This window comes from Psammomys obesus, unplaced genomic scaffold (assembly GCF_907164565.1).
Source record: "Psammomys obesus unplaced genomic scaffold, mPsaObe1.curated_primary_1811, whole genome shotgun sequence".
NCBI lineage: Eukaryota > Metazoa > Chordata > Mammalia > Rodentia > Muridae > Psammomys > Psammomys obesus.
The window spans coordinates 352,181-377,667 of NW_026596326.1; the positions used below are offsets into that span (position 1 = coordinate 352,181).

Here is a 25,487-nt window from a genome sequence, read left to right on the forward strand (position 1 = left end):
ACACACACACACACACACACACACACACACACACACACACACACACAGTCTGAGCTCCCGTCTGGAGAGCCTGGGCTTGTAGCCTGAGACTGTGGCCTTGAGATCAGCCTTGGACAGGTTCATCTCCTCCTCTGATGACTGATGGCCAGGCCCCACCCACCCCACCTTCCAGCTCAGCTTCATCCTGACCAGGGCAGTTGGCCTCATCCAGCACCATCTGGGGTCAGTAGTTCCTGGCTGATTCTGAGTTTGAAATTCTTCTCCTGTGTTCTTGGTTCCAAGTTCTCATTAGGGATGTGCGTATAGGATCTTGAGGCAGAAGGACGACTCAAGAGAAGATGCCAAAATGCTAAGCACAGTCCAAAAAAACAAAACCAAGCCAGCTAGACCACTGGAGGAAGGGTTCCAGGCGGGAAGATAAGCCTAATATGGAATCTGGGATCGGAGACACAAGCCAAGGGCACCCAGCCAGCTCCACACTGCAGGCTCCACCTCACCCTGCCTGAGCCCGGGGGTGGGGAGAAGGAGGCCAGAACCACCCAGACTCTTCCAACAGAGGCCAGCCTACTGGAAGTAATACCAAGGCCAAAGTGGCTGGCCTCGAGCTCTCCAAAAACCCAGACTTTTCTAACCCCTATCAGCTATTATAAGAGAACAAAAGTCAACTTTGTTCAAAGGCAGGTGGCTAGCAAGAGAACAGGCCAGGGGAAGGCCTTTCCTCCAGGTCTGGGGAACTTCCTGCACCCATTTTCCCTCCAGCCCTTCGGAGTTACTCTCATACAGCAAAGCCCAAGGATGGGAATGAGGCTAAGGCTTAGGGAAAGCTCAGCAGGTGGCCCCCCAGAAGCCCAGCTTGACAGCTAAGGTAGATGGCGATTCATTACCAGGGAAGAAGGGACAGCTAGAAATATTGATTATCTCCAGGGAACACCAGCGAACCGATGAACAATTCCTTTACTGAGGTGCCTGACTCGGTGCCTCAAAATTAGAACAGTGCCCTGCCAGGCTGTGCCCAATTGATCTGTCAAACCAGAATGTCAGAAGGGACTAAAATAAATGAGCTGGGGCTGCCTCGGAGCAGCGGGACGATTTCAATAAATCATAGCTCAGAGAGGGGCTCGCCAGTTAGGGGATCCAGGCTACTGACTAGATGCCTACAAATGTGCCCGGTCCAACACTCTGGGCCTCTCCCCCATCGCTGTTGCCACCTTTAACGGCTTTCCTCAGCCTGAGGTCCAGGTCCAAGGCTGAGGGCTAAGTACCCAGCTGCCCAGCTGCCTGGCAAAAGCCAGGCACAGGCAAGGAGGCCTCCTCCACACACCAGGACCCTGGGGCCTGAGAGTCTACTTCAGGTTCTGGCCTGGACCTCTCCACACAATCCAGTACCCCAAATCCAGAGACCTCTGGGGAGGCTCAGACTGTCTCACAAGATTTGTGAGGCCACAGCCAGGTGGCCAGCCAGTCACCCAGGCCGCTCAATAGGTCCTCTCATATTCCTAGCCCCAAAGCACCCTGTGATTCTAGGTTGAAAAAGATAAGACCTTGTGACTGCAAGTGGGTGACGTGGAGGTTTGCTGGAGCTACTCTGGAGTCCTTTCAAGGTGTGTCTTGGGGAGAGGGTTCATTTCAAGGTGTTCCCTGAGGGTGGGGAGGTGGGATATATAGAAAGAATGCTCAGGGCCTTTTCTTCCAAGTAACCAGGGAAATTCTGGGATGAGAAGCAGGCATCATCAAAGAGACTGTGGCAGTACAGGAGCAGAAGACAGGGGCTGTCTGGAGGACACAGGATGCTGTCTGTGCTGACGCAGCTCTCTCCTGTTCCCCAGCATTCACAGAAGACGGTTCACCAGACAGCCCTGCCTAACCTCTGTGAGAGCCTGAGACCTGTAAGCAGTGGTGATCCCCACTACTGATTACTCATATGTACTTAAAGCCCTCTGCCTCAGCACGCCAGCACCCCCCCCCACACACACACACCTATGCCATGCATCCAACCAGGCAGGCAGCCAGCCAGCCAAGCTGGGGCTCAGCTTCGGCCTCCAATCAGGCCTGCAGAGGGGACTGGGTTTTCCCAGATGTGTCCCTGGGAACCAGGAACAGTCCAGAGACATCCAGTGCTCCCCATCCAACGTGCTCTTCTGTGGCAGCCTTACCTGTGTCCAGAGCCTGTGGTCCCTCCAAAGGAGCGGGTTTGGGACCGGGTGGTCGGCGGTATACCACATGCACTCGACCTTGGTCAGCCTCCTGATCCTTCTGCCCCTTCTCCAGGGGCTCGATGAAGAACTCCTCCTCCTCCATCCGGATCAGACCAGCCTGCAGAGAGAGGCAAAGTGGAGAAGTTCAGACTCCTGGTACACAGACAAGAGGGAGAGCAGCAAGGAGGGTCCTCTGAAGGGTACCATCTCCTTCTGGGACATCCTAACAGCTGGGGGACACAGGCAGGGGGTCCTTATCTACTCAGACTCTACTTGGAGATGTTTTATTTTTTGGTTTTCCCTGGTCACTCGGAAGAAAAGGCACTGAGCCCTGTCTGGGGAGAGAGTGCCTGCTCCCCTGTCTTCACCACCTCACACCTCCATACACCTTCCAGACAAGTCTTTCTAAAGCCCAAAATGTCAAGAGCAGCCTGAAGGAGTTCAAGTATAGATGCGGTATGGGCTTGGAAGGACATAATGATGCATCAAATACAGGCCACCTCCAGAAACACAGAGTCACTCCAAGACACAGGTCAAAACTTAACAGCCAAGAACTGAATCTACCCATGGATGTGTTCAGTTCAGTCCAAACAGTATTCTCTCAAGAAAGAGAGGGGTGGGTGCTCTCAAACCGACTATATAGCCGAGGCTGACTTTGAACTTCTAACCTCCTGGCTCTGCTTCTAGTGCTGAAACTAGAGGTGGCACCTGCCCTAACCTGGGGAGTCAAACCCAAGTCTTTACACATCTTGGGCAAGCTTTCTTCCAACTGAGCGGCAGCCCTAGTCCATGCCACAGCACAGATGTGGGGGTCAGGGGACAATCTCCATTGTCTCCCCATCTTGTTTAAACGGGGTCCCTTTGTTGTCTTTCAACAGCACATATCAGGCTAGCTGACCTATGAGCTTCTGGGGGTTCTCCTGTCTTCCCCTCCCACCTTCCCACAGGGAGCAAGAATTATAGAAGCTCACAGTAGCACACTCCGCTGTTCATGGATTCTGGAGATTTGAACTCAGGCTCTCATGCTTTGCCCAGGAAGTGTTTTTACTCAGTGTGCCACCTCTAAAGTGGCAAGCAATACTTTTTAGTGAATCCAACCACTAAAATGATGAGCTTTCATCTTATACAATGAAACTGCAGCATCTGGAGAGATGATGGCTCAGTGCTTAAGCATGCCCGCTGCTCTTTCAGAGTCCCAAGTTCAGTTGCCAACACTCATGTCAGACTTCTCACAACATCCAGGAACTCCAGCCCCAGGGGAGTCAATGCCTACTTCTAGCTTCCAAGGAAAGTCCATTCATGTGGACATAGCCTGCACAGACACATGCGTACCCATCACTAAGAACACATCCAAAAGTAAAACATACAGGGTTTCTCTGTCTATCCGTGGCTGTCCCGGAACTTGCTGTGTAGACCAGGCTGCTCCTCAGACTCAGAGATCCTTCTGCCTCTGTCTCCCAAGGGCTGGGATTAAAGGTGTACATGACCACCGCCCCGCTAAAGAGATGGCTAGACTCACAACCAAAAATATAAAACATAAATCTTCAAGAAAAAGAAACTGCCACTTTTCTTGGAAAACATAGCTCTGACCAAATGAAGCTACACACTGCCTGGCCAGGGCCACCTCAGGCAGACACACACCCTTGTGGTTGGCCATAATCCTATGCCCCCTCCCTTCCCTTTGTCCACCTTTGCCATAAAGCCAGACTCTATAGCAAGTATTGGCTGGAGAGAGCTTCCTGCTCTTCCCTCCTGCCTGCATTTGGGTTGCTGTGTTCTGTGTCACTTGAGGCTCTCAGCCCGCACCTGCTTTCGGCCTCACCATGGCCGCTCAGTGGTGTATGAACTCGGTTGACCCACTGACCCCAAATTTGGGAGTCCCTGCTCCCATCTTTCACCTGGGCCATCTGGTCATAAATGCCTGTTCTCTCTTTGATCGCAGGCTCAGAGCCCCCAAAAAATCCTTCCCTGACGCAACCACCTGGTGCCATGCTGCTCGCCAGCCCCACACTCCAGCTCTCACATTTTGTTTCTTTGGTCTGTCATCCAGGAGTCAAAAGCCTCACACTGTCTAGCCTGGGGATGTAATTCCTCCACATCATACAATTGTGACCCACAGGAAATTTACACAGCTCCCCATAGATGTTCAGATTTAAGAAGCGGGGGCGTCCATGCCAATGACAGAGCTTCGGGTTCTCTCGGACAATCAGAAGGGCTGGTGTTTCTGTTGCTTAGCTGGTACTCGCCAGGGTTCCCTGACGAGGAACATCCATCCAGATGTTCAGAAACTACTCATCCCCCAAAACAACCCAAAAGTCGTCTGTCACGTCATCACCCTGACCTCGAGGGACAGAGATGTACAGATCATCCACCTGGTGTAGGGTGCTAGATGCAGCCATACACCTGCTGCCTTCACCTCAGGAAAGCCCAGGGGTCAGAGGTTAGCGCTCACTGGGGAAGAATGGTAGTAGCAGTTACAGTCACAGGCAAGGGCTGGTGGGAGGGTCAGTTACACTGACACAGCATCAGGCCCAGACTCAAGAAACAAGGTTGATGTCTAGCTAAAACCGTGTCAACCCTTCCTATCAGCCAGAAAAGTTGGAGAGGAGAACCATGTGTAGGTGAGGGACACTGCTCACAGAAAGGCCTGAAGAGAAGGACCGCCATCGATGGAACAAACTCACTGTTCGGGCGGCTGGAGATCTGGGGGGTAAAGCTCTTAGCATGGAATGCAGAGTAGGTCTCTGTGTGGGAAGGAAGGGGTAGTCAACAGCCTGAAAGCTTCCGGGCAGGAAAGCCCTCCATGGAACTCACAGCTGCTGTTACATGAACAGGGTGAACAGGGTAGACCTGAAGAATGTAAGTGGATAGCAAGCTCAGAGCAAGCTATAGGTGCCTGGGAGACTGGGAGCAAGGCCTGGATGAGGCATACAGATTCCAGGAAAATGAGAAAGTCAAATTTGGAAGAATGCTTGAGAACAGATCAGATTCTAAGAGAGAGATGTCAGGTCCAGAAGTTATTTCCAAATCTGGAGTTGGTTGAAAAGTCCTCCTACCCCTTCTCCCCAGGTCTTAATCACAGGTAGTAGAATGGGACTCTGCAGATGGGACTAAACTGAGGCTCTGCAGCTTGGAAGGCTGCCCTTATGGTCAGCGTGGCCCTAAATACAGCCATGCGCCTACTGCCATATAAGAGGAGGCAGAGAAAAACAGGGCATCAACGAGGCGATGGAGACGTGATCCTGGAGACAGGTCAATCTGTTGCAGCCACAAGGAATGTCAATGGCCACACAGAACTGGAAGATGGATGTGCTCAGCCCTGCAGACTCCTGGAGTTTAAGTGAGTTATGCTAACTATAGACTTTAGCCACCAGAGCTGGGAGAGAATAAATTTTGATCTTTGCAAGGCATTTGTTACAGCGGCAGCAGCAAGAAAGAAATACTGGGGCCAAATAGGTGGCCTGGCGAAGAGGAGTCATTCTGAGAGACACAGAAAGAGGAAAAGCAGGGGAGCATCGAGGATTCACTGTGTACATGGAGGGAGGGAGGCCAAGAGGCCACGGAAGTAGAATAAAGTCAACAGAGTGTGAGGGATGAGGGTTTGGTGGGAACCGTTCAGGCCCCACACTTATGACTCATCCCTGGGTCCCAGGGCATAGCCAGCCCTGGTGGGGACCAAGCAAATGCTTGCACACTGAGTGAATAGTTGACATCAGGACATGTCCTCTGAGGGACGCAAGATGGTAAGGACAAGGGCGCGGTCCCTGTTCACTGATGCGTGCTGAGAGTGTTTACGACAGCAAGAGTTACTTCCGTGCATGGTTCCCATGTATGTGGTTTTAGAGGAGACAGGCATCTCAGATCCAACTTTATTAATAGAAGCCTTTGGATGAGCATGGGAATTAACCCCTGTGCGGTGAGCAGGGGACAGGCTAACCCTGAGAGTCTGACTTGCTGGGTTCCTGCACTCTTTTTCTGGATGTGTAACCTCAGACAAGATGCCAAGGCTCCCTGGGTCTCCAGTTCCTCAGCTGTAAGTGTGGTGGGTCTGTCATCCCTCCTCTACCGAAATTGTTAGAGAGACATGAGGCCTGGGACATCCTTAGAACCAGTGCTTGCATTGTTGGTGGGCCTCGAGTCAAGCTATTTTATCTGTACTGCTTACTTTCCAATGGGGAGACTCAGAGGATGAAGAGGCCTTCCAAGGATGCACACCATCTAGAAATCAGAGCTCAGGCTTCCTGGAAGGGGTTTGTCATAGGGGAATCCTAGGAAAGGTGAGTCCTACTGAGGCAATTAGAGAGGGACACTAGGGCATTATGTCTATACAGAGCAACCTCCCCTTCTGGAAAGATTTGTATCCCAGTGCAACCCTGGGCCCTGCGAACCACGCCTGACCTGGTGAGGAGTCACCATGTTTGGCTGATGGGTGTCAACGCAGACAGCTTAAGGTCTCCCTTCACATCACAGGTCAGACTCTCTTCTTCCACAATAGGAGTGGAAGGTCACAGGGCTGAAGTGAGGCCCTGTGTCCACTTGATGTCATGACATCATGGCCAGAGCCCAAGCTGCTTGGCTGGGAACCCTTTCAGTTATCTCTAGGAAGGGCACTAGAATCCTGGGTGACCTGGTTCTGGGCATGTCCCTGTGTTCAAGTGCTCCTTCAGCAATGGTGCAAGGGAAAAGACAGCTGATCCACTTGACATCCAGGAAACTGGAGAACCAGGGAGCTTCGGCATCTGGCCTAAGGTCGAGATAAAAAGGATGCGAATTGCAGATAAGTGTGAAGCCGGTGCACTCAGGGCTTCTTACAGGGCAGGAGCCCTGGCATGAGCAAAAAGGAGAAAGAGAGGGGTGCACTCGCGGCTCTCCGCTTCCTGACCCACAGCCTCAAGCTCCTCCTGCCATGACGGCCCTGCTGTGATGGGCTGCACCTCACACTGTCTGCCAGGACAGACCTTTCTTTCCTTGAGTTGATTTCGTCAGGTGTTTCGTCACAGCAACGAGGCAAGTAACTAATACGCCGACCATCCCTGAACCTGAAGGCCGGTTGCTTCCAAGACCAAGGGCTGATCATCCCCAAACGAAAGGGCGACCATTTTGAGATGCTTCGCTGATCACCCTGAAGTCACCAACTGACCTTCCCCAAAGACCCCTGACCTGAATAATGCCACGCAAGGGGCTCATCCCAACGAAAGCAGTGTTCATTAACAGAATGCTGGAGGAGCGGCAGTTTAGTTTGCATCCCAGAGACAGCTGTCTAAAACCCAGCAGAAGAAAATTGACAAGGGAACAAGGCACACACTATGAACTAATTTTCACTGGGTTTTTTTTTCCCCCCGCCCAGGACTTTGATTTCCTGCTGCCGGTGGCAAGAGTATCTGTTTTTACATGTAATTTTTATTAATAAAAATCCGTTCCCTTTCCCAACTCAATAAATATTAAAAAGATCTCTCAAGCACGCCAGCCTGGTGAGGGCTCTGTTGGGAGTCTGCTGGTGGCCTGTGTCCTACCCCATGTCTGTCCAGCCTGGTGTCTTGCAGAAGGTTTGGTACCCTGGTCCCAACTGTCATTCAGCAAGGCTGTGATTGTTTGTCAAACCCAACCAGCCTTCCTACTGTGTGGCAGAAGCAAGCTTCCAGAGAGGACTCAGTCCCATGCCTCAGCGTCACTGCAAAGGCCCTGAGCCCAGCCATACTTTGGACACAAAGCCAAGTTGCCAGTATTCAAATCTCAGCAAATTACAAAATGAGACTCGACCTCCCTCCTCTGCGTCCAGCTCCTTTGCTATTTGACTGATGGTGAAGCAGATACTGGAATAGAAATTAAAAGTTAAAAATGCCTTACAATCCAAAGGTCACCCTTTGCTACTTGGAATTTTAATGCATGTAAAACTCTGATAGGTTCAAAGCTGGATTATCGTAGGAAACGCAGGGGACCTCTTACTTGCATTGGCAGAGCTGGCTGCTCGCCCTCAGCACCTCCTCGCTTGGGAGCCAGAGGCTGCAAGCACCTCCTATGCACCCACAAATCCAACCAGGTCTGTGGCTTAAACTCGGCATTTCTGCAACTTCCAGCACAGAGATTGTTACATGTTTATTAAGAGAGAACAATCAAGAGAGAACAGGAGCTGGGATGTAGCTAAGTAGATGGCTCTGCAGGCAGGAAGTCCTGAGTTTGAATCCTGCAATCCCAGGATTGGAGGGGGGGTATAGGTAGATCCCAAGAGCTCACTACCAAAATTGTGTCTCAAAGCTTGTGCACACACAGTGTGCTCACTGCACCTGCCAGTCACACACACTTTCACAAATATGAAGGGGAGGGAGAGGGGGATAGAAAACGCAGAAAGGACAGTAAAGAAAGGTTGATCCAAACCTAGAGGGAACCTGGCGTGGACGGAACAAATGGCAGACTGTGTCAACTTCAGCTCCCTGCTGTTCTGAAACTCACCTTGTTCTGAAACCACACACACACACACACACACACACACACACGCACACGCACACGCACACGCACACACATGCACGCATGCATGCATGCACGCCTTGTTTGTGCTTGCCACCAGAACCCTCCAACATGAATGCGTCTGGCAAGATTGCTGCCCATAGAACTATGAGCTCCCGGAAGGTCCAGTTGGACCATCCAGTAGTCACCACCCAACCTCTTTTCAGCGACAAGCCCAGCCTCCTGCTGGTCTGAGAGAGAGCAGTGCGGCAGATAGGAGCTGCCATTCCTTCGGCACTTCTTGACAAAGCCTGCTCAGTCTGGCCGCCGCTTGCCCTCTCAGAGGCCAGGGTAAGAGCAGAACAATCCTGGCATCTCTGTGGGAAAGGAGCTGCACTTCCCTGAGGAGTTACAAAGTTGTGCATTAGCTGTGACCAAAATACCTGAGGGAGCAACGTAAAGGGAGAAAGGCCTATTTAGCTCACGGTCCCAGAAGCCTTAGTGCACACAGTTTTTCCCCATGTGCTACCCAGAACTTCATGGAGGCGGAGGCATCCTTAGCTCGAGGGGAACAGGAAACAAAGAGTAAGGAAGGAGCTAAGGACCGGAAGACCCATTATAGCCTCCTGCACACTCCCAGGCAGTCCCCACTTAAAGCTTCCAGAACCTTCCACAATAGCACCGCTGGCTGAGGAGCAAGCATTTAACACGCAGGCTTCTGAGAAATATTTCCTGTTCAAATCACAACATGGCTGCACCTGATTTGGGCTCCTCCCTTGAAACCAGAGAGTCTAGCTCTGCAGCTTAGGCAGTATCTTTGCACATTGATCTCCACTTTTCTAAACAGTGGTTGACAGCTGTGTGTGGAAGGGGTGGGCAAGCACGATCGATCCATGGTGTCAGAAGTCACCTAACTCTCCCTACCCCCTTCTACATACCTCTAATGGCTCCTGCTTTGTGCCTTCTGGAGCAACTCCTTCTGGAAAGATCTATAGTTGAGCATCTTTTTACTGGAGCCCACGCTTGCCCAGCTCTCTTAGCATTAAAAAAAAAAAAAAAGTCTTTGTTGGTTTGTTGGGGGATGTGCATATGGTCAGGGTTCAAGGGACTGAACTCAGATCATCAGGCTTGTGCAGCGAGCACCTTTACTACTGAGCCACCTCGCTGGCCCACCCTGATCATTTGGAATAAATAGGTGTGGTCCTTGTCAAGTGCCAACCGCTCTCCTCCTTCTTCCCGTGGAGCAATTCCTGTTCATGTCTCTGTTGGTAGCTCTGAGGGAGCTATGGCAGAGCTGAGCCTCCTACGGCTGACTAGAAGGAGTGACTCAGACAGGGTTGTCTGAGCTCCCCAGAGCCCTGAAGACAGTCCGACCTTGTTCTCTCTCTGGACTTCACTTCGTGTCCCCTGGGAGTTTTACTTCTTTTTTGACCTAAACTGGCCCAGTGTATTATTTTTATACAATTGTGTTTGTTTCTCAACAAACACACCTGCTTATCACACATATAATTGATACTTGTTACATTATTTTAACAAGCTTCACAGAACAAGAACTTAGCAGTTATTACTCTATTCTTAACCCTCTAAGCTAATTTGGCTTCCTCCCAGTGTAAATATCCCAGAGATATTTGCACTTTGTAGCTTTTTCTGCTCAGCACTCTCTCCTGATGTCTACTGGACCTCTGCTGATGGCTCAATCCTCTCCTTCCTCCTCCCCTGGCTGGCAGGAAGTCCTACCCTATTCTTTCTCCTGCTCAGCGACTGGCTCTAAGTTGCTTTATCATATCAGGGGACAATTGAAGAACAGTGTTTATACAACATTGAGACAGGAGATTCTCAGAACAAGGATTGCAACCAGATATGGGGAGGCGGGTGTACAGAAATCACCATTTAAATTACAGACAACCTTACGCCTACACCAGTCAGTTTCTGGGGCTCAGATGAAAAGGCTGCAAAAGTTATGTGCCCTCAGCACTTCCCCTAGTGCCCGATGGGGTACACGCTAGGCTGCACTTTGAAGTGCCAGGTGGAGGGAGCAGTGGGCAGAGAGAACCAGACATGAAGCCAGGTGACCATTCATCAGTCCTCTCATCTCTCCTGCAGAGCTGAGGAGCCAGGTCAATGACCTCTGAACTAGGTGCCTTTACCCCTCTGTGAGCCTCACGGGACCAAGCATAGCCTTAGGGGGAGGGAAGTGAACAGGAAACTAGCACATGGAAAACCAGAAACATTCCCAATTTCCCTGCTACCTGCAGGATGAGGGCTAAGTCATCTCCTGGTCGGTGCATGAGGCCTTCCACAGTAGCCATCCCCGCTGCACAGAGAGACTCCTCATACATCCTTCCCCCTCTACACCTGGCCTTCCTTTGCACCTCAATGCTAGTGGCACTTCTCTCCATTCCCAAAGCACTTGGTGTCACTGAAGAGACCCCTGTGAGCCAGACATAGGATGGAAATTCAAACTAAAATCCTACAAGCAGGCAGAATGCCTCATTTGCAGAGGCCTCTCGGGCTCAAAGAAGTTAAGCCACTAATACAAATTTCCCCGCAGGGAACAGGCAAGCTGAGACACAGCCCTGCTTCTCCCACCCCTGAGGAGAACCAGCATAGACGGGCATGGAGCTCATCAAAATGCAGCCGCTCTGCAATATCACCATGATTTTTGTCTTACCCAGTTTTATTAACTTCCAGCCAAATACCTTTATCTACTAAGACCTTGAGTCTGAACTGTGATCTCTACCCATCATGGAAAAAAAAAAAAAAAAAAAAAAAAAGGATTGTAGTGACTGGGGAGATGGCTCAGTGGGCAAAAGTGCTTGCTATGCCAACTTAAGGACCTGAGTTCAAATCCCTAGAACTTACATATAAAGCCAGGAGTGGCTGTGTGAGCCCTGTGTCCCTGAACAGGTAGATGAACAGGGTTTAGTGGCCACCAGATTAGCCCTGGGTTCAGAGAGAGTCTCAAAAGGATGAAGCAAAGAGCAAGGCATCTAGCATCTTCCTCTGGCCTCTGTACACGCACACAGACCCACACAGGCCTGGGCAGCAGCATGCACATATGCTCACACACACGTACACACACAGGAAGTAACAGAGTGCTGTTAACTTTTCATTCACACCTGAGACTCCCCTTGACTTAAACAGAAAGCTTAAAACGTAACTGCAAAGGGAATAACTTCTCGCTGTAGGTTTCAATGCTGTTTAAGACACGACAGCTTTATGGAACCGTAACTCACAAGCCGCACAACTCATGCATTTAAACAGTATATTGAACGCGTCCAAATAAACCAATCCCGTTACCAGTGTCGCTGCACCGCCCTCACCCCGAAGGAAGCCCACATGGGCCAGCCGTCATCTCGCCGCATTCACCCCAACTCCTCTGACCCTAATCAGCCTTTCGTTACCTTGGCAACTACTCATCAACTTTCTGTCTCTAGGAACATTCCTGTCTTGGATACTTCCTATACACGAAGCTATGCAATGCGAGTCTGTGGCTAGATTCGCTCACTGTGTCTGATGCTTTCAAGGTTGACTCCTACTGTAGAGTAATCAGTGCTTCGTTGTTTTTTCCCAGCCAGGCAATAATTCCACCATATGTATGTGCTACATTTTATGTGTCTCATCCACTACATAATGGACATTTGGGCTGCTAACAGTTTAGAAACCTAGGGTTTCCGGTGGGTGTCCTTCCTCTCCCATCTAAGTGCAGAACCTTGTGCAAGTCAAGGCCTTGGTCTGTGGGACACCCCAAGGGCCTTGGTTCTCTTTTGCTGCTGAAAGGTTTTCTCAAGGGCTTTGACTCCAACCCTGGCCATTGCTCCTCACTTGTATTTTATTAAGCCCAGACATGATTTTGTGTATGTGTGTGTGTGTGTGCTTGTATGTCTGTGTGTGTGCACACGACTTCAGGTGTCCAAGAAGGCCAGAAGAGACCACTGGATCCTCTGGAGCTGGAGTTACAGGTGGCTGTGAGCCACCTGAGGTGGGTGCTGGGAACTGGAGTCTGGTCCTCTGGGAGAGCAGGAAATGCTCTTAACCCCTAAGCCATCTCTCCAGTCCCTCAACATCAGTTCTCGATGAAAGGGAAGATCACAGGCTTGAGGGACAGGAACTGATCCCTATATCTGTTTCTCTGTGATAATTAAGATTACAGACAAGAAGTCTGGGGAAGAAAACTATGTAATTTAAAAATAGTTCATATTTAATTAATCTAACACATGAAAGGGAATAAGATGTGCCTATCCACCCAAAAGAAACACACACACACACACACACAAAGAAGAAGAAATAGAGAAAAGCAGAGAAATAGCTTGATTGCTTCCATCTTCCATGGATGGGTTAACAACTACCAAAAAGTTACAAATGTCAATTAATATATGTTTATTTAAAAGAAAAAGTAAGATGGGCATGGTGGTAATGGCCTGTGCTCCCAGCATTTGGGAGACAGAGGCAGGAAGATCATGAGCCCAAGGTCATCCTCGGCTACAGAGCGCTCAAAGCCAGCCCAAGCTATGAGTCTCAAAAACACAAAAACAAAAAGTAAACACTATTTAAGGTCACAAAAGTCACCACTAAAAAACTAGTACAAACCTCCCAAATCACGGAAACCAGGCTGCATAGTGAATATGGAAGGCGGACAAAGCAAAAACAAAAACCATAAATCAGAATGCATAAGTCACACGACAGAACACAATACCCTCTATCATGATCAACACAAACAGTGAAACTGTTTTAAAGACAAGAACCTTCTTAAGGGTGTCATTAAATTTGTAAGTATGTGATGAGCCACGGTGATTTCTGGGTGACCCATGGGTGTCTGAGAAGGCAGCTCCTGTCTGTGGAGAGTGACATCGCACCCACCTCCATACCTGCTATGCACGTAGCTGGCGAAGGGGAGTGTGGCCTCCGCCTTGATCTATTTAAGCTCAAGTATTGGCCTCATCCCTGGCTGACTCTCAGGCCTCTCTAGATTGCCGTGGTGTCGGAGTGAGTGGAATGAGGGTCGATTTACACAGTTAAGTGAGGGTGAGAAGCTCTCGTTGACATTACAGTAATAGTGACGTAAGAGCTGCTTGCAAACATGGAAGGAAAGGCTACTGTTTAAGGCTTGAGGTGAGTTTCTTGATTTTGTTGTATTTTTAAATGCGTGTGTGTGCACACATATTACACAAGCATGCATATGTGTAAATATGGGTGTTTGGGGACCCAAACTCAGGTTGTCCTGCTTTTGTGACAACTGCTTTACTCCCTGAGCCATCTGCTCGGCCCTATGTTCTACTTTTGAATTTTTTATAAAGGGTATAAATATCAAACAAATAAAACTTTTGAAGGAAAATAGGATAAACGAGACAGCAATTAAGGGTGTTGTATGGGGACTAGGGCAGGGGCTGGCTAGCCTGCCCCTCATTAAATCAAGTAACGCCCCCATGGGACCTGGACTCCAGCCTATGAGGATCTATAATGTCTCACACTCAGGCCCCCACAGCCAGTTCCCTCATCCCTCAGCCTCCAGAGCCAGGGACAGATAGCTCCAGGAAGTACAGCCAGGCTGCCAGCGCCAGCCAGGACAGGAGGGGTCAGGGAGTCAGGCTCAGACCCTGAGACCACAGCAGGCCTGCCCATCCATCACAAGATACGACACTTGTCCCTGCCAGATGTTCCCGCTGACATTTCCCAGGTCTCCATCAGCATGAGGACCACGTCGGGGAATGTCCCCAGTCGCAAATTAACATTCACATAAATAACGGAGCGCCCGCCACTAAGGAAGAAAAATGAGTCTTGCTGCGGGAACATTTGCCACACCATCAAAAAGTGCAAATTTCCCTTCTGAACTACCACAGCTTACCAGCTGGGCCATGGCAGACACGGCCTTGAGGTGCAGGGTGCAGGAACACACGCGCTGGACGGTGTCCAAAAGCTGGGTTCCACAGCCCCTCGTCTGGGCTGGCACCCAGCTGGGGTAGCCCAGGCTGGTTCAATCCGAAATCTCTATGCGGCCATCATCTGCCTTCCTGGAGGCCTGCACAAGCTTCTTTACTGACTGCGTCCTGGAGGCCAAAATATATCTGCCCAGCCTACGTGATCTGGTCAGTGGGCTGGGCTGGCATGGGCCCTTGTCTAGTTGTGCCAATATATTCCCTACATTACTTTATTTGGGGGGACTGAGGAAGCTTTATAGGTACTAAATACCCATAAACCAACATACACATGGCCAGTAAATAGGGACAAAGTGTCACTGGCCACCTACACCCACAGGGTCCAAAGACCTATAGACATTGTTGCCTATACCGCGTGGGACACCTCCTCCGCCAACAGACTCAGCATTAGCAGATAAAGCCTTCAAGGACGCACTCCAGGACCTCGGGGCCTGGTGAGCTTAGCACCACGGTGTTGACATTTGCTGCAGGCTCACCTCACCCACAGTGGTTCTATTGCATACCCAGGAGCAAGTCACTCACAGGAGACCACTACCCACACCACCTTGAGAGGGCCTCTGTGCTGGTGTGTGTGCACTGCCATATCAAAGTGCCACCCATGGGTGGCGTAAGCAGAACAAACTCAACCCCAAAGTTCCAAAAGAGGAAGTCTAAGGCCACGGTACCAGCATGTTGGCTCTTTCTGAGTTGTGCATGACTTGTTCTACCTGGATTGTACATGGCCATAGTCTTCCCTTGTGTGTGTCTGCGTCCTGAGCTCTTCTTCTCAGGACACTGACATCATTGATCATCGGCCTCACATTTTAATCACTTCCTTAAAGATCCTCTTTCCAAAGTGAGGTCAGGGGACCTGCAGCAGATGAACTTGGAGGAAAGGCAAGAGTCAGCCCACACTGTCACCCACACAGAATCCACACATGCCACAGAGATGCCACACACAACACACAGAAGGCACATACAACACACAGATGCTACACACAACACACAGAAACCATACACAGTACACAGAAGACACACACAACACACAGAAGACATACACAACGCACAGCACACAGAAGCCACACATGACACACAGAAGCCATGCTAGTTGCTGGAGGTGGCACCACCACAAAGCTACCCTTGGGCACCAAGAAGAGGTCCTGGACAGGTCACTGTCATTTCCCTGAACATTAAAATCAGACATATAAAAAAGCCACAACTCTAATAAGATCTGAGCATCCCAGAGATGGTCACCTGGAGCCCGATCCCTCTAGAGTGGAGCATTCTCAGGGCACAGAACAGTAGACAAAGGCTCAGATGCTGTACGGGCCATGGGCAGCAGAGACGAGCCCAGCTCCACTGTCTATGAGTACGTGCTAAAACCCTGCTCCAGGCTCCATGCCTAGGGCCAGCTTGCAACCAGCCCCTTCCACCACTGTAAGGAGGATGACTTTGTCTCTAGAGGTGTCCAGGGCTCCTGCTAAGAGATTCCTTATGTATTCACACACCCCAGACTTTTCTTTCTAGGGATCTCAAGGCCGAGGCCACCCAGCAGCTGGAAGCCGTGGCTCCAACCTTGAACACAGCTTGTCCCACACGGGACCCTCTCTCTAAATGGCAAAATCAGAGAGAGCACTCAATGCTGGAAAGAGAAGCAGGTGGCCGTGCCCCGCTGCTTCCCTCGAAGGCGCCTCCAGGAGGTCAGAAAGGGTATGCGAACACCAAGGGCCCAGGGGCCGCGTAGGTGGACAAAGGCTCGCTGATGGGTAGGGAGCCCGCAGCCTCACCTCCGACCGAGAACGTCCTTAATGTGGGGAAAGGTGCTGAGTAGTCCAGGTCCCAGCAGGAGGCAGAGATGCTGGCCTATGACACAGCAGTGAGGAGAAAATATGCGGGCTAAGGGATGCGCCCAAAGAGGTAAGGGTGAGCCTCACCTCACTTTCTCACTTCCGCAAAGAAAGTGCATAAGGGGACCCAGTCTGCCATTCTGTTGTGTGGTACAGGATCAGCCATTCCTCTCCTTTAGCCTCAGTTTTCCCAGAGAGAGAGAATAGTGTTTTGGGGGTAATGCTGAGACACAGAGAAGATATACCTTCTGCTTTCAGTGTGCTGGGGTGCCCTAGTCTGAACATTCTCAACAAGCCTTGACTTCAACTTGTCACTGTGTACTGTCACTTCCCTGGGTCCCCGAGGCTTGAATCCCCCTCTAGGCATCTCTCTCACACACACACATACCCAAGAGCCTGGTGCCCTGCCCGACTTTGGTTCCCTTCTGATCTACCCTTCCTGTTCTTGTCTCGGGGCTCCTCAGTGGTATCCGGGGCAGGCTGACCGCCGACCGTCCTCTGCCCGCCTGCCCAGCTGCCACTCTCAGGCTAGGCATCCCTGCCAGGACACGAAACTGTCTGCTACCTCTTCTTGTCCAGATTTCCCAAAACAAAAAGCAGGCCACGCCATCTGATGGAAGAGCGCGTCTGGTTTATTTATGGGAAGAGACGGGACTGTCAGGGCCAGGCTGTCTGGTTTGGGGCCAGGCTGCTCTGTGGGCCTTCAGAGGCTGCCCATCCATCGTGTGTCCTCGTCTGCTGTGTGGTGATCTGGGGAGAATGTGAGAAAGCAGGACCTCTAAGCACCAGAGAGTCCTCACTGGTGACACTGGGATGTTTCTTCATCCTAGAGAAAACACGGCAATACGCATGGACCAAAGGTCTCTTCTCTTCACAGGCTGCCAGGGAGACTATGCTGGGAGACAGAGGCAACTCCCAGGATAGAAAAGGTTGTACCAGGAACAAGCCCTTGGTTGCTATAAGCCTACCACCACCACTCCCACAGACACCCATGGCACAGCATGGCACCCATGCAAAGGCCCAATTCTACAGAAGAGCTGAAAGTGCTCTTCAAGTTTCCAGGGCCCCAGAGAGACACTTCAGTCATAAAGTGCTTGTCCCACAAGCATCCGAATCTGATCCCTGAACACATACGAAAACACCGGCATGGAGGTACTACATACTTGTAATTCCAGTGTAAGGAGGGGACAGGATCCCTGGGGCTGGCTGGCCAACCAGCCCAGCCTACCTGATGAGCTCCAAGCCAGTGAGAAACTGCCTCAAACAAACAAGGTGGATCATGTGTACACATGTACATACACACACACACACACACACACACACACACACACACACACACACAGTAGTATAGCCAAAGCAGTGATCTTGGACCTGCTACATCTGTCCTCTCCTCTGACCTTCTACCGTGCTGTTGCACAGCTTTTTCCTTGCTGCAAAAAACATGACCACACCGTAGCCATCACGAAGCAGAGACGACTTCGGCCTCATAGTCACAGCAACCAAATAAGCAGACCAACACAGTAATATCTACAGAAAATAATAGCCAATTGTTATTAATAGTCATATGAATGATCGTATGTGTGGCTATTAATATTCCCTACAAGGAGAAGAAAGCCACCAAACACTCAGGTGGGATTCCACCCACCACCTCCTCCAGCCTCCTGGGTGCATGGAGTCTTGGGGACAGAAAGGTGACAAGAATGTACAGGAAATAGAAGGCTAACTTAAGGCTGGGCTCCATGACACAGCTTCATGAGGTCATCATCCATCATGGGGTAGGACTTCTGTGGTGGGACAGATGGCTGGGGTCACCCGTGCTCATGGAAGGATCCTCTCACCTATGGTCCTGTAACTCAGACCAATACATTTACTGCTTGGCCAAGCTCGACTTGGGACTTTGGTCTGCCATTATCGTTCTAGGCTGAGCTGACATTTGTTTGTGTTCCCCAGGAAAGATGATAGAATGCCTGCCTGTGGGTCCTAGTGGGTACCATCCCTGCTATCCCCTGTCTCAAGATAGCTGGGGACTATGAAATTGTCCCCAAATTCAGGGCAAGCAGCATTATAAGTAAGCTGCTTCTGATGGCCAGCGGGTGCTTCTTTCATGAATATGGGTGGGACCGGGCCGCCGGGAGGTGCTGACGCAGGGTTTTGGTAACTCCTACAGAATGAGTTCAGGATGCTGGCCTGCAGTTGCCCAGGACTTGAACGGAGGCTGCGCCTGTGGACCACGCATGAGAGCACCAGCTCCCCTCCATCTCTGCTCCTGTTTCAGTGCTGTCCCCAGGTTCCGACATGTAGACACAGGACGAGAGCAGCTAGCAGGTGTCCTTTGTGTGTGCCCCGCCCTTGGCTCCTGGGCAGTGCTCCATGCCATTTTAGGAGAGTCTCCCCTAGACAGGTTGCTTCCATCTGCCAAGAGAGCTTTCAGAGCTGTGGCAGTGCAATGCCACCACCCTCTTCTCCCTCTTTGGTCACAGGGATGGTGGACCCAGAAGGCTAGACTACCTCACACAATGGGGTGTTCGTGGCAAAGCTCTGCTCAGTACTACATGATGATACATTCAACGAGGACAATGGGGGCATCCTACGGACGGCAAGAAATGGACAGCAGGGAGATGTACCGTCCTTCCCTTACCCTAGAAAGCTCCAAATAATGAATTTAACATACCCAGAAAAAGGAGAGGTGGCTCACCCTTTCCTGGATCCTCTGGGTGTGACCCGCACTGGTAGCTATCACTAACAAAGTTCAGGAGTGATCTCTGTGGGAGCCATGGATGCCAGCGCTCCCAGGGAGGGGCTCAATGAATGGACAAAGCCAAAGGAGAAGCTGCAACCAGCACCATGCATACAAAGGTAGGGACCACAGTGGCAAAAGCTGTCAGCTGCATCTCCATGCAAACAGGTTCTGGAGAGTTATACCCAGCGGAGGGTTAATGGGGTTACTGTCCCTCTCCCACCACCGCCCCGGCTCCGGGAGAGATGAATGTAAAATTAGCCAGAAACAGCACACCCAACACTACAGGACAAGACGAGACAGGTCCTGGATCTGCACACTAACAAGGACCGTCGTGGCCAATGACTGGGCAGTAAACAGGAATGTCAGCACCTCTCCTCTTCCAGCCCTCTAAATCTCTATTGATTCATAGTGCCATGGCCCACGTGACTTATGAATCGTGCTGTGCATCTTTTAATCAAAGTGTCTATATAGGAAAAATCCCTGCAATACCACAGAGAGAGAGGAGAGAGAGAAAGAGAGAGAGAGAGATGCCCTGGGTGAGTCTCCTTGGAATGTGCATCTGAGACAGCCCCAGTCATGACTAGGGGAAGCACAAAGTCCTGACTGCTGCTTACGCAGTTCCAGGGGTTCGGTTTGGATCCTCCCAAAGAATCTCATTTCCCAGCCATTCTAATGTCTTGAGCCCAGTAGCCTGACTTTACTTCCCTTCTGTTCCTGTGACTTGGGTTTGGATGGTGACAGCTCCATCGAAAGAAAATCCCTCCTGGGCTGGAGAGAGGGTTCAGCGGATGTTTGCTGTGCAGGCACAAAGACTGGGATTCAATCCCCAGCATTCATGTTTAAACACACACACACACACACACACTCTCTCTCTCGCGTGCAGAGGAATGTCAATGATGGCATGCAACACTAGTTCTGGGAAGGTGGAGACAGACAGATTCCTAGGGCTTACTGGTCAGCTGTCTGGGTGAATTTGTCAGCTCTCAGTTCAGTCAATGATGCTGTCTCAAAACAACAACAACAACAAAAAACTTTGTGGATAGTTCCTAAGCAACAATCCAGAGGTTGACCTCTGGCCTCCATACACACACACACACATATATTTAAAAATCAGTAAAGCCTTCTATGCTCCTAGACATTGTCAGCTCAGCCAATCAGCTTATATTATACTCACTGCGTTGTGGAGGCCTGTGACATCTTCCCTGGGTGATGACAGCTGTCCATCCTGCAGTCCCATGATGTCATCTAGTGACACCCATGGCTTCTCACTCCCAGCACCCCCTGTAAGTGCTAGCCCAGAGCCTCCTGTTCCCAGAGAGGCCGCCTGGCCCCACTTTCCTCTGCTCTTGCCAGAGAAGGGACACATTATTCTGCTGCTTTGTCCTGACAGGCTCACACCTGCTTACAAAGTGCTAATCTTCAGCAGAGAGGCTGGCACACTCCTTGGTCCTCTAAGTAAGTCAGACGAATGCTCCGACTCGCACATTAGGGTTCTTATTTCAGGAGGCTTTGTTTATAGTTCAGGATTAGACTTAAAGCAAAAACCCGCATTTCAGCACGGAGCATGAGTCCCCTTTACCTTCAGCGGCATGGAGCCTTAGACTTAAGACAAATTCATGACACAGTCTACCCTCACCAAGGACTGGAATGTGCCAGTGGCTGGTAGCTATTAGCCCAGGACACACATGGAACACAGCCTACCTATCACCAAGGACAACAAAATAACCATGGGTGATAGATAGATCACAGCCCAGGGCAAGCATGGAGCCCCACCTTCTGTTACCACGAACAAGAAGATGCCACTGGCAGCAGATCACAGCCCAGGACACAGAGAGACATTGGCTTTCCATTACCACAGACAAGAAGGTGCCAATGGCTAACAGACCGCAGCCCAGGACACACAAGGACATCAGCTTTCCATTACCATGGGTAAGGATGTACCAATGTCCTGCGAAAGCACAGCCCAGGACAGGCTTGGACACACACCTTTCTGCTATTAAGGGTAACAGCATGTCAGTGGCTGCCAGCTCACAGCCCAGAGCAAGGACTGCCTCTCACCATGGACAAGAATGTGTCTAAGGCACATAACACATAGCACAGAACACTAGGGGACATTAGCTTACCATCATCATGGTTAAGAACATGCCAATAGCCTGAGAGATCCCAGCCTAGAATGGGCACAGGAATTGGCTTCCCTGGTGGGCTTTTTGCTGTGTTGCTGGTATATTACTGTGCTGACAGAATGTGTGGGACCCTGTGTTGCCCAGACTTCTCACTGCTGTGACAAATACAGAAGGGGTACCATTTTTAAAGTTTATGGCTTATTTAGAGACAGGGTCTCATGTACCCTAGCTGGCCTTGAACTCACTATATAGCTGAGCGTGACTTTTGAACTTCTGGTCCTCTCTCCTCCACCTCCTGAATGTTGGTATTTCAGGCATGCACCACCACGGTCAGTTTGATAGACATGCTTTAAAGGGGCTAAATGTTCATTTTGGCTCATGGTTTCAGAGGTTTTAGCTCATGCCAGCTTCCTATACATCTTTGGGCCTGAAATGAAACAGAGCATCACGGCAGAAAAGGCGATGGAGCACAGATGTTCACCTCATGGCAACCAGGGAACAGACAGAATCGGGAAGAAAGGGCCAGGCAACAAGTACAACCTTCAAAGGTCTATCCCAGCGGCCTCCTCTCTCCAGCCAGATAGCATCTTCTAAAATAGTGTCCAACTGGGAACCAAGCTGTCAGTATATGAGCCTCTAGGTGGAGGGTAGGAGAGGGTGACTGGGGTAAATAATTTCCTATGCGAGCCATAGAAAGAAGCTAGAATCTGAGCTGAAAGCCTAGAAACACAGCCAGCCAGCACTCTTCCTCTAACCAGCCAGCCGCGCTCTTCCTCTAACCAGCCAGCCAGTGTTCTTCCTCTGTCTCGCTCAGTCCCCTAAACAGAATATCTGCCACCTGCTGAACTTGAATCTGCCTCCCATCAGTCTTCTTTCTCCACCCAAGCACATGCCTCATCTTCATCTTCCAATCTTAAGCGATGAGTCCCCTTTCCAAGAGCCAGTAAAGCCCCCTTCCCTTCACATGCCCTTCTCTGCAAGCTGGCCTCTGCTGCTCTCCCTCCCCACACCCGGCACCCACATCTTCTGTTCCTTTTCCCAAAGGCCACTGGGGACCTTCATATCTGCCTCTTTTGGTCTCTCTCTCTGAAGCCATGTTTCCATGGTATCAGGGGCAAAGCGTTCCCTCTTACTTCATTGACCCTATAACACAGACTACATGTTCCCTTCAAAAGCCCACTTAACATTTACAGAAGCTGAGCAAACACCAGCAAATGAAGCAATTTCCGAATTCTCCAAGTCTCGGAGCACCCAGGTGGCCTCTGTGCTCATAATTCAGGGTGTCTGGTCTGGACCAGGACATCCCTGCTGAGTCTCCATGGAGACTCTCTTCCTTTCTTACTAGAGCTTTAACAGCTGTGGAAGATGACTGAGGGCCTGTTGCTAGGAACCTGAAAATATGTCTCCCTCCAAAGTCCATTCGTGATGATATGAGGAACATGGGCCTAAGGGACATGGTGAGGTACTAGGAGCCCAGCCCTCATGAAGAAAAACCCAATAGAGCTTGCTTGTCCCATCCACTCTACAAGAACAAGGTGAGGAGCTGTCACTATGAAACAGGAGTTGACTAAACAAGTTCATACCTTAACCTGGGACTTCCAGCTTCCAAATCTGGGAGAGATTTGAGAGGCCTAGTTGTTTAACAGCCCAGATGGTCCAAGACAGCCCAAGAGCCTTGGATGCTGACTGGAATGCTGATTACCCAGAGGGAAGGAGAAAAAAGCTACAGAACTAAAATGGAGTCTCAATACACTCAGAAATGTTTGATGGGAAGAGTAAAGTGATGGGAAATCTGTACCAACTAGAGAACATGAGTCACTGCAGTAGTGAAATTTAAATATAAAAGCTAACAAGGTCTCATCTCAACTTGCAAAGATACTGAGTACTCACAAGAAATTAGGATGACAGCTTAACACAATAAAATTCTACCATTTGGGAATTCTTTAAACTGTCCCATAAACAGTTCTTAGATTAAGAGAATCAAAAGCACAAGTACTTTTTAACATACTGATATTGACAATCCAATATATCAGCATGTCTAGGTGAGACCAAAGCTGTCACCAAAAGCAAATTCGTAGCCTCGATGCTTCATGATTGTAAAACAGAATAAAAACAACAAGGGAACATTAAAGAGTGACTTCCACTCTTAAGGATCCTTTCATGTTCACTGAGCTCACCTGGATTATCCAGGATAATAATCCCCTCTATTAAAGTAAAATAACGAACTACTGTCACTTCATTGGCCATCCTCATCCCCAACACCATCGAATACAGCACAGTCAAGAAGAGAGAAAGAGACCAAAAATATATCAAAAGTAAGAAAGATAATAAAAGTGGCATGAATAACAGGATATCATGTATAAAATATTTATATGTGTCATTGGGTGACAGAGATGGCTCAGTGGCTAAAAGTGTTTGCCATTCAGTGATGGAAGCCTTGTAACCTGAATCTGATCCCCAGGACTCATGTAAAGGTGAAAGTAGAAAACTGACTCCACGAAGCTGTCCTCTGACCTTCACATGTGTGCTACTTCCCATACAATAATAATAATAATAACAATAACAATAAATTAATATGTCATGAAATAGATAATGGTCACCAACACCCCAATAGTAGCTTTTGAGTTTTCATTGCTGATGTAACATCCATAAACTTACTGGTTGGAAACAATACAAGTTGTTCAGTAGCTCAAAAGTCCAAAAATGAGTCTCCTTAAGGCTATGATAAAGCTTGAAGAAGGGTGGGCGTGGGCTGCGATCCTTCTGGAAGCTCTGAGGGAGTACTGATCTCCTTCTCTTTTGCAGCTTCTAGTGACCTCTTCCTTGCTTTCCTTAGCTTGTAGTCCCTTCCTCCATCTTCAAAGCTGACATCTCTCAGTCTCTCCTTGACTCTGACCTCCGCTTTTAAGAATCCTTTCTTGTTCACAGAGCTCACCTGGATAATCCAGCATAATCCCCTCTCTTAAAATCAAATAACAAACAACTGTCACTTCATTGGCCATCCTCATTTCCCAACACCATCCAACACAGGATATTTAAAGATTCCAGAGTCAAGGACCTGAGCATGCTTGTGAGGAGACCACACTAGCTACTCCAAAATAGGAAAATTTATTTTTTTTCTTTCTGTTTTCCTAGAGTTATTTTTCTTATACAAACAAGTATTTTGTATGCTGGGCAAAAAAATATGTTTAATTGTTTTTAAATGTGAGAGATTTAAAAGGGCACAGAATGCCTTTCAGGCACCTGTTGACTTGCTTTTCCCACCTCTTTTTCACTATTCTTTCTTCCTTGCCCTCTTGCCTATGACTCACCTGAGGACAAGATGGACCCTTTTCATTTCTGTATCCCTAGCACTGAGCACAGTGCTTTTGGCATAATAAGCTTTCAAAAATACTTCTCAGACTTAGGACAAAACCCTTTACAAAGGGGCTCTGGTTCTGGAAGAATGATGTGCATGCTCAAATATGCACTTTAAAGCTGAGATCCAAATCAACACAATGATATTATTTAAGCACCCTCATACATAAAACCTAATTCGGAAACAGTCTGGGAAATGCAAGCCAGCAGACAGATAAAGTGTTATTGCTCTGGCCCTGGAGAAAACCTCTCATCTCTACAGAGCCAGAAGAAGGATGTGAGAAGTTGGATGGCCCCACCGGCCACAGGCAGGAGTGTGTCCCCCACCGGCCGAGTGCCAGCTGTGAGCCTGGGCCTCCCCAGGCTACAGACAGCAGCTGCCTCTGACCAGACCTCCCCGCTGGGCTTAGTCTCAAGCCCATCACCCTGGCCAAGCAGGATAAACTGGTCCCTGCTACAAGAACATCACTCTGAAATGTGTGCAGAAGCTCTGGGGGACTTGCCTGCCCGTTCCTTCCAGAAAAAAAAAATAAAATAAAATAAAGTAAAATAAGAAAGCAAAAGGCATTGCTAAGAGGCCCAATGGCTTTGTCTTCAAGATTGCTTTTGTTATTTCGTTACATTTATTCATTCCCGAGTGTCTGTGCATGCACATATGTGCCACAGCAGACATGTAGCATCAGAGGACAAGCTGCAGCAATCTTTTCTCTCCATGCTCCCTGTAGGTCCTGGGGATCCAATTGAGGCTGTCAGGCTTGGCGGCAGGTGCCTTTACCTGCTGGGCCATCTCACCAGCCCAAGTTGTCTTCTCACTGCTGTGACAAGATAGGTGACAAAAGCAACTTAGGTAGGGAAGGGTTCGGCTT

The 25,487-nt window shown here is 49.6% G+C and overlaps 1 protein-coding gene across 1 annotated transcript in view; it reads right to left on the bottom strand.

Moving 5' to 3' along the window:
- The window catches only part of Adamts2 (ADAM metallopeptidase with thrombospondin type 1 motif 2), a 204,120-nt gene that overhangs the window by 136,300 nt on the left and 42,333 nt on the right, over positions 1-25,487 (bottom strand). The window contains exon 3 of the mRNA XM_055597210.1: positions 2,154-2,313. Coding sequence (XP_055453185.1) covers positions 2,154-2,313 — 160 coding nt within the window. The remainder of the gene's footprint in view (positions 1-2,153; positions 2,314-25,487) is intronic.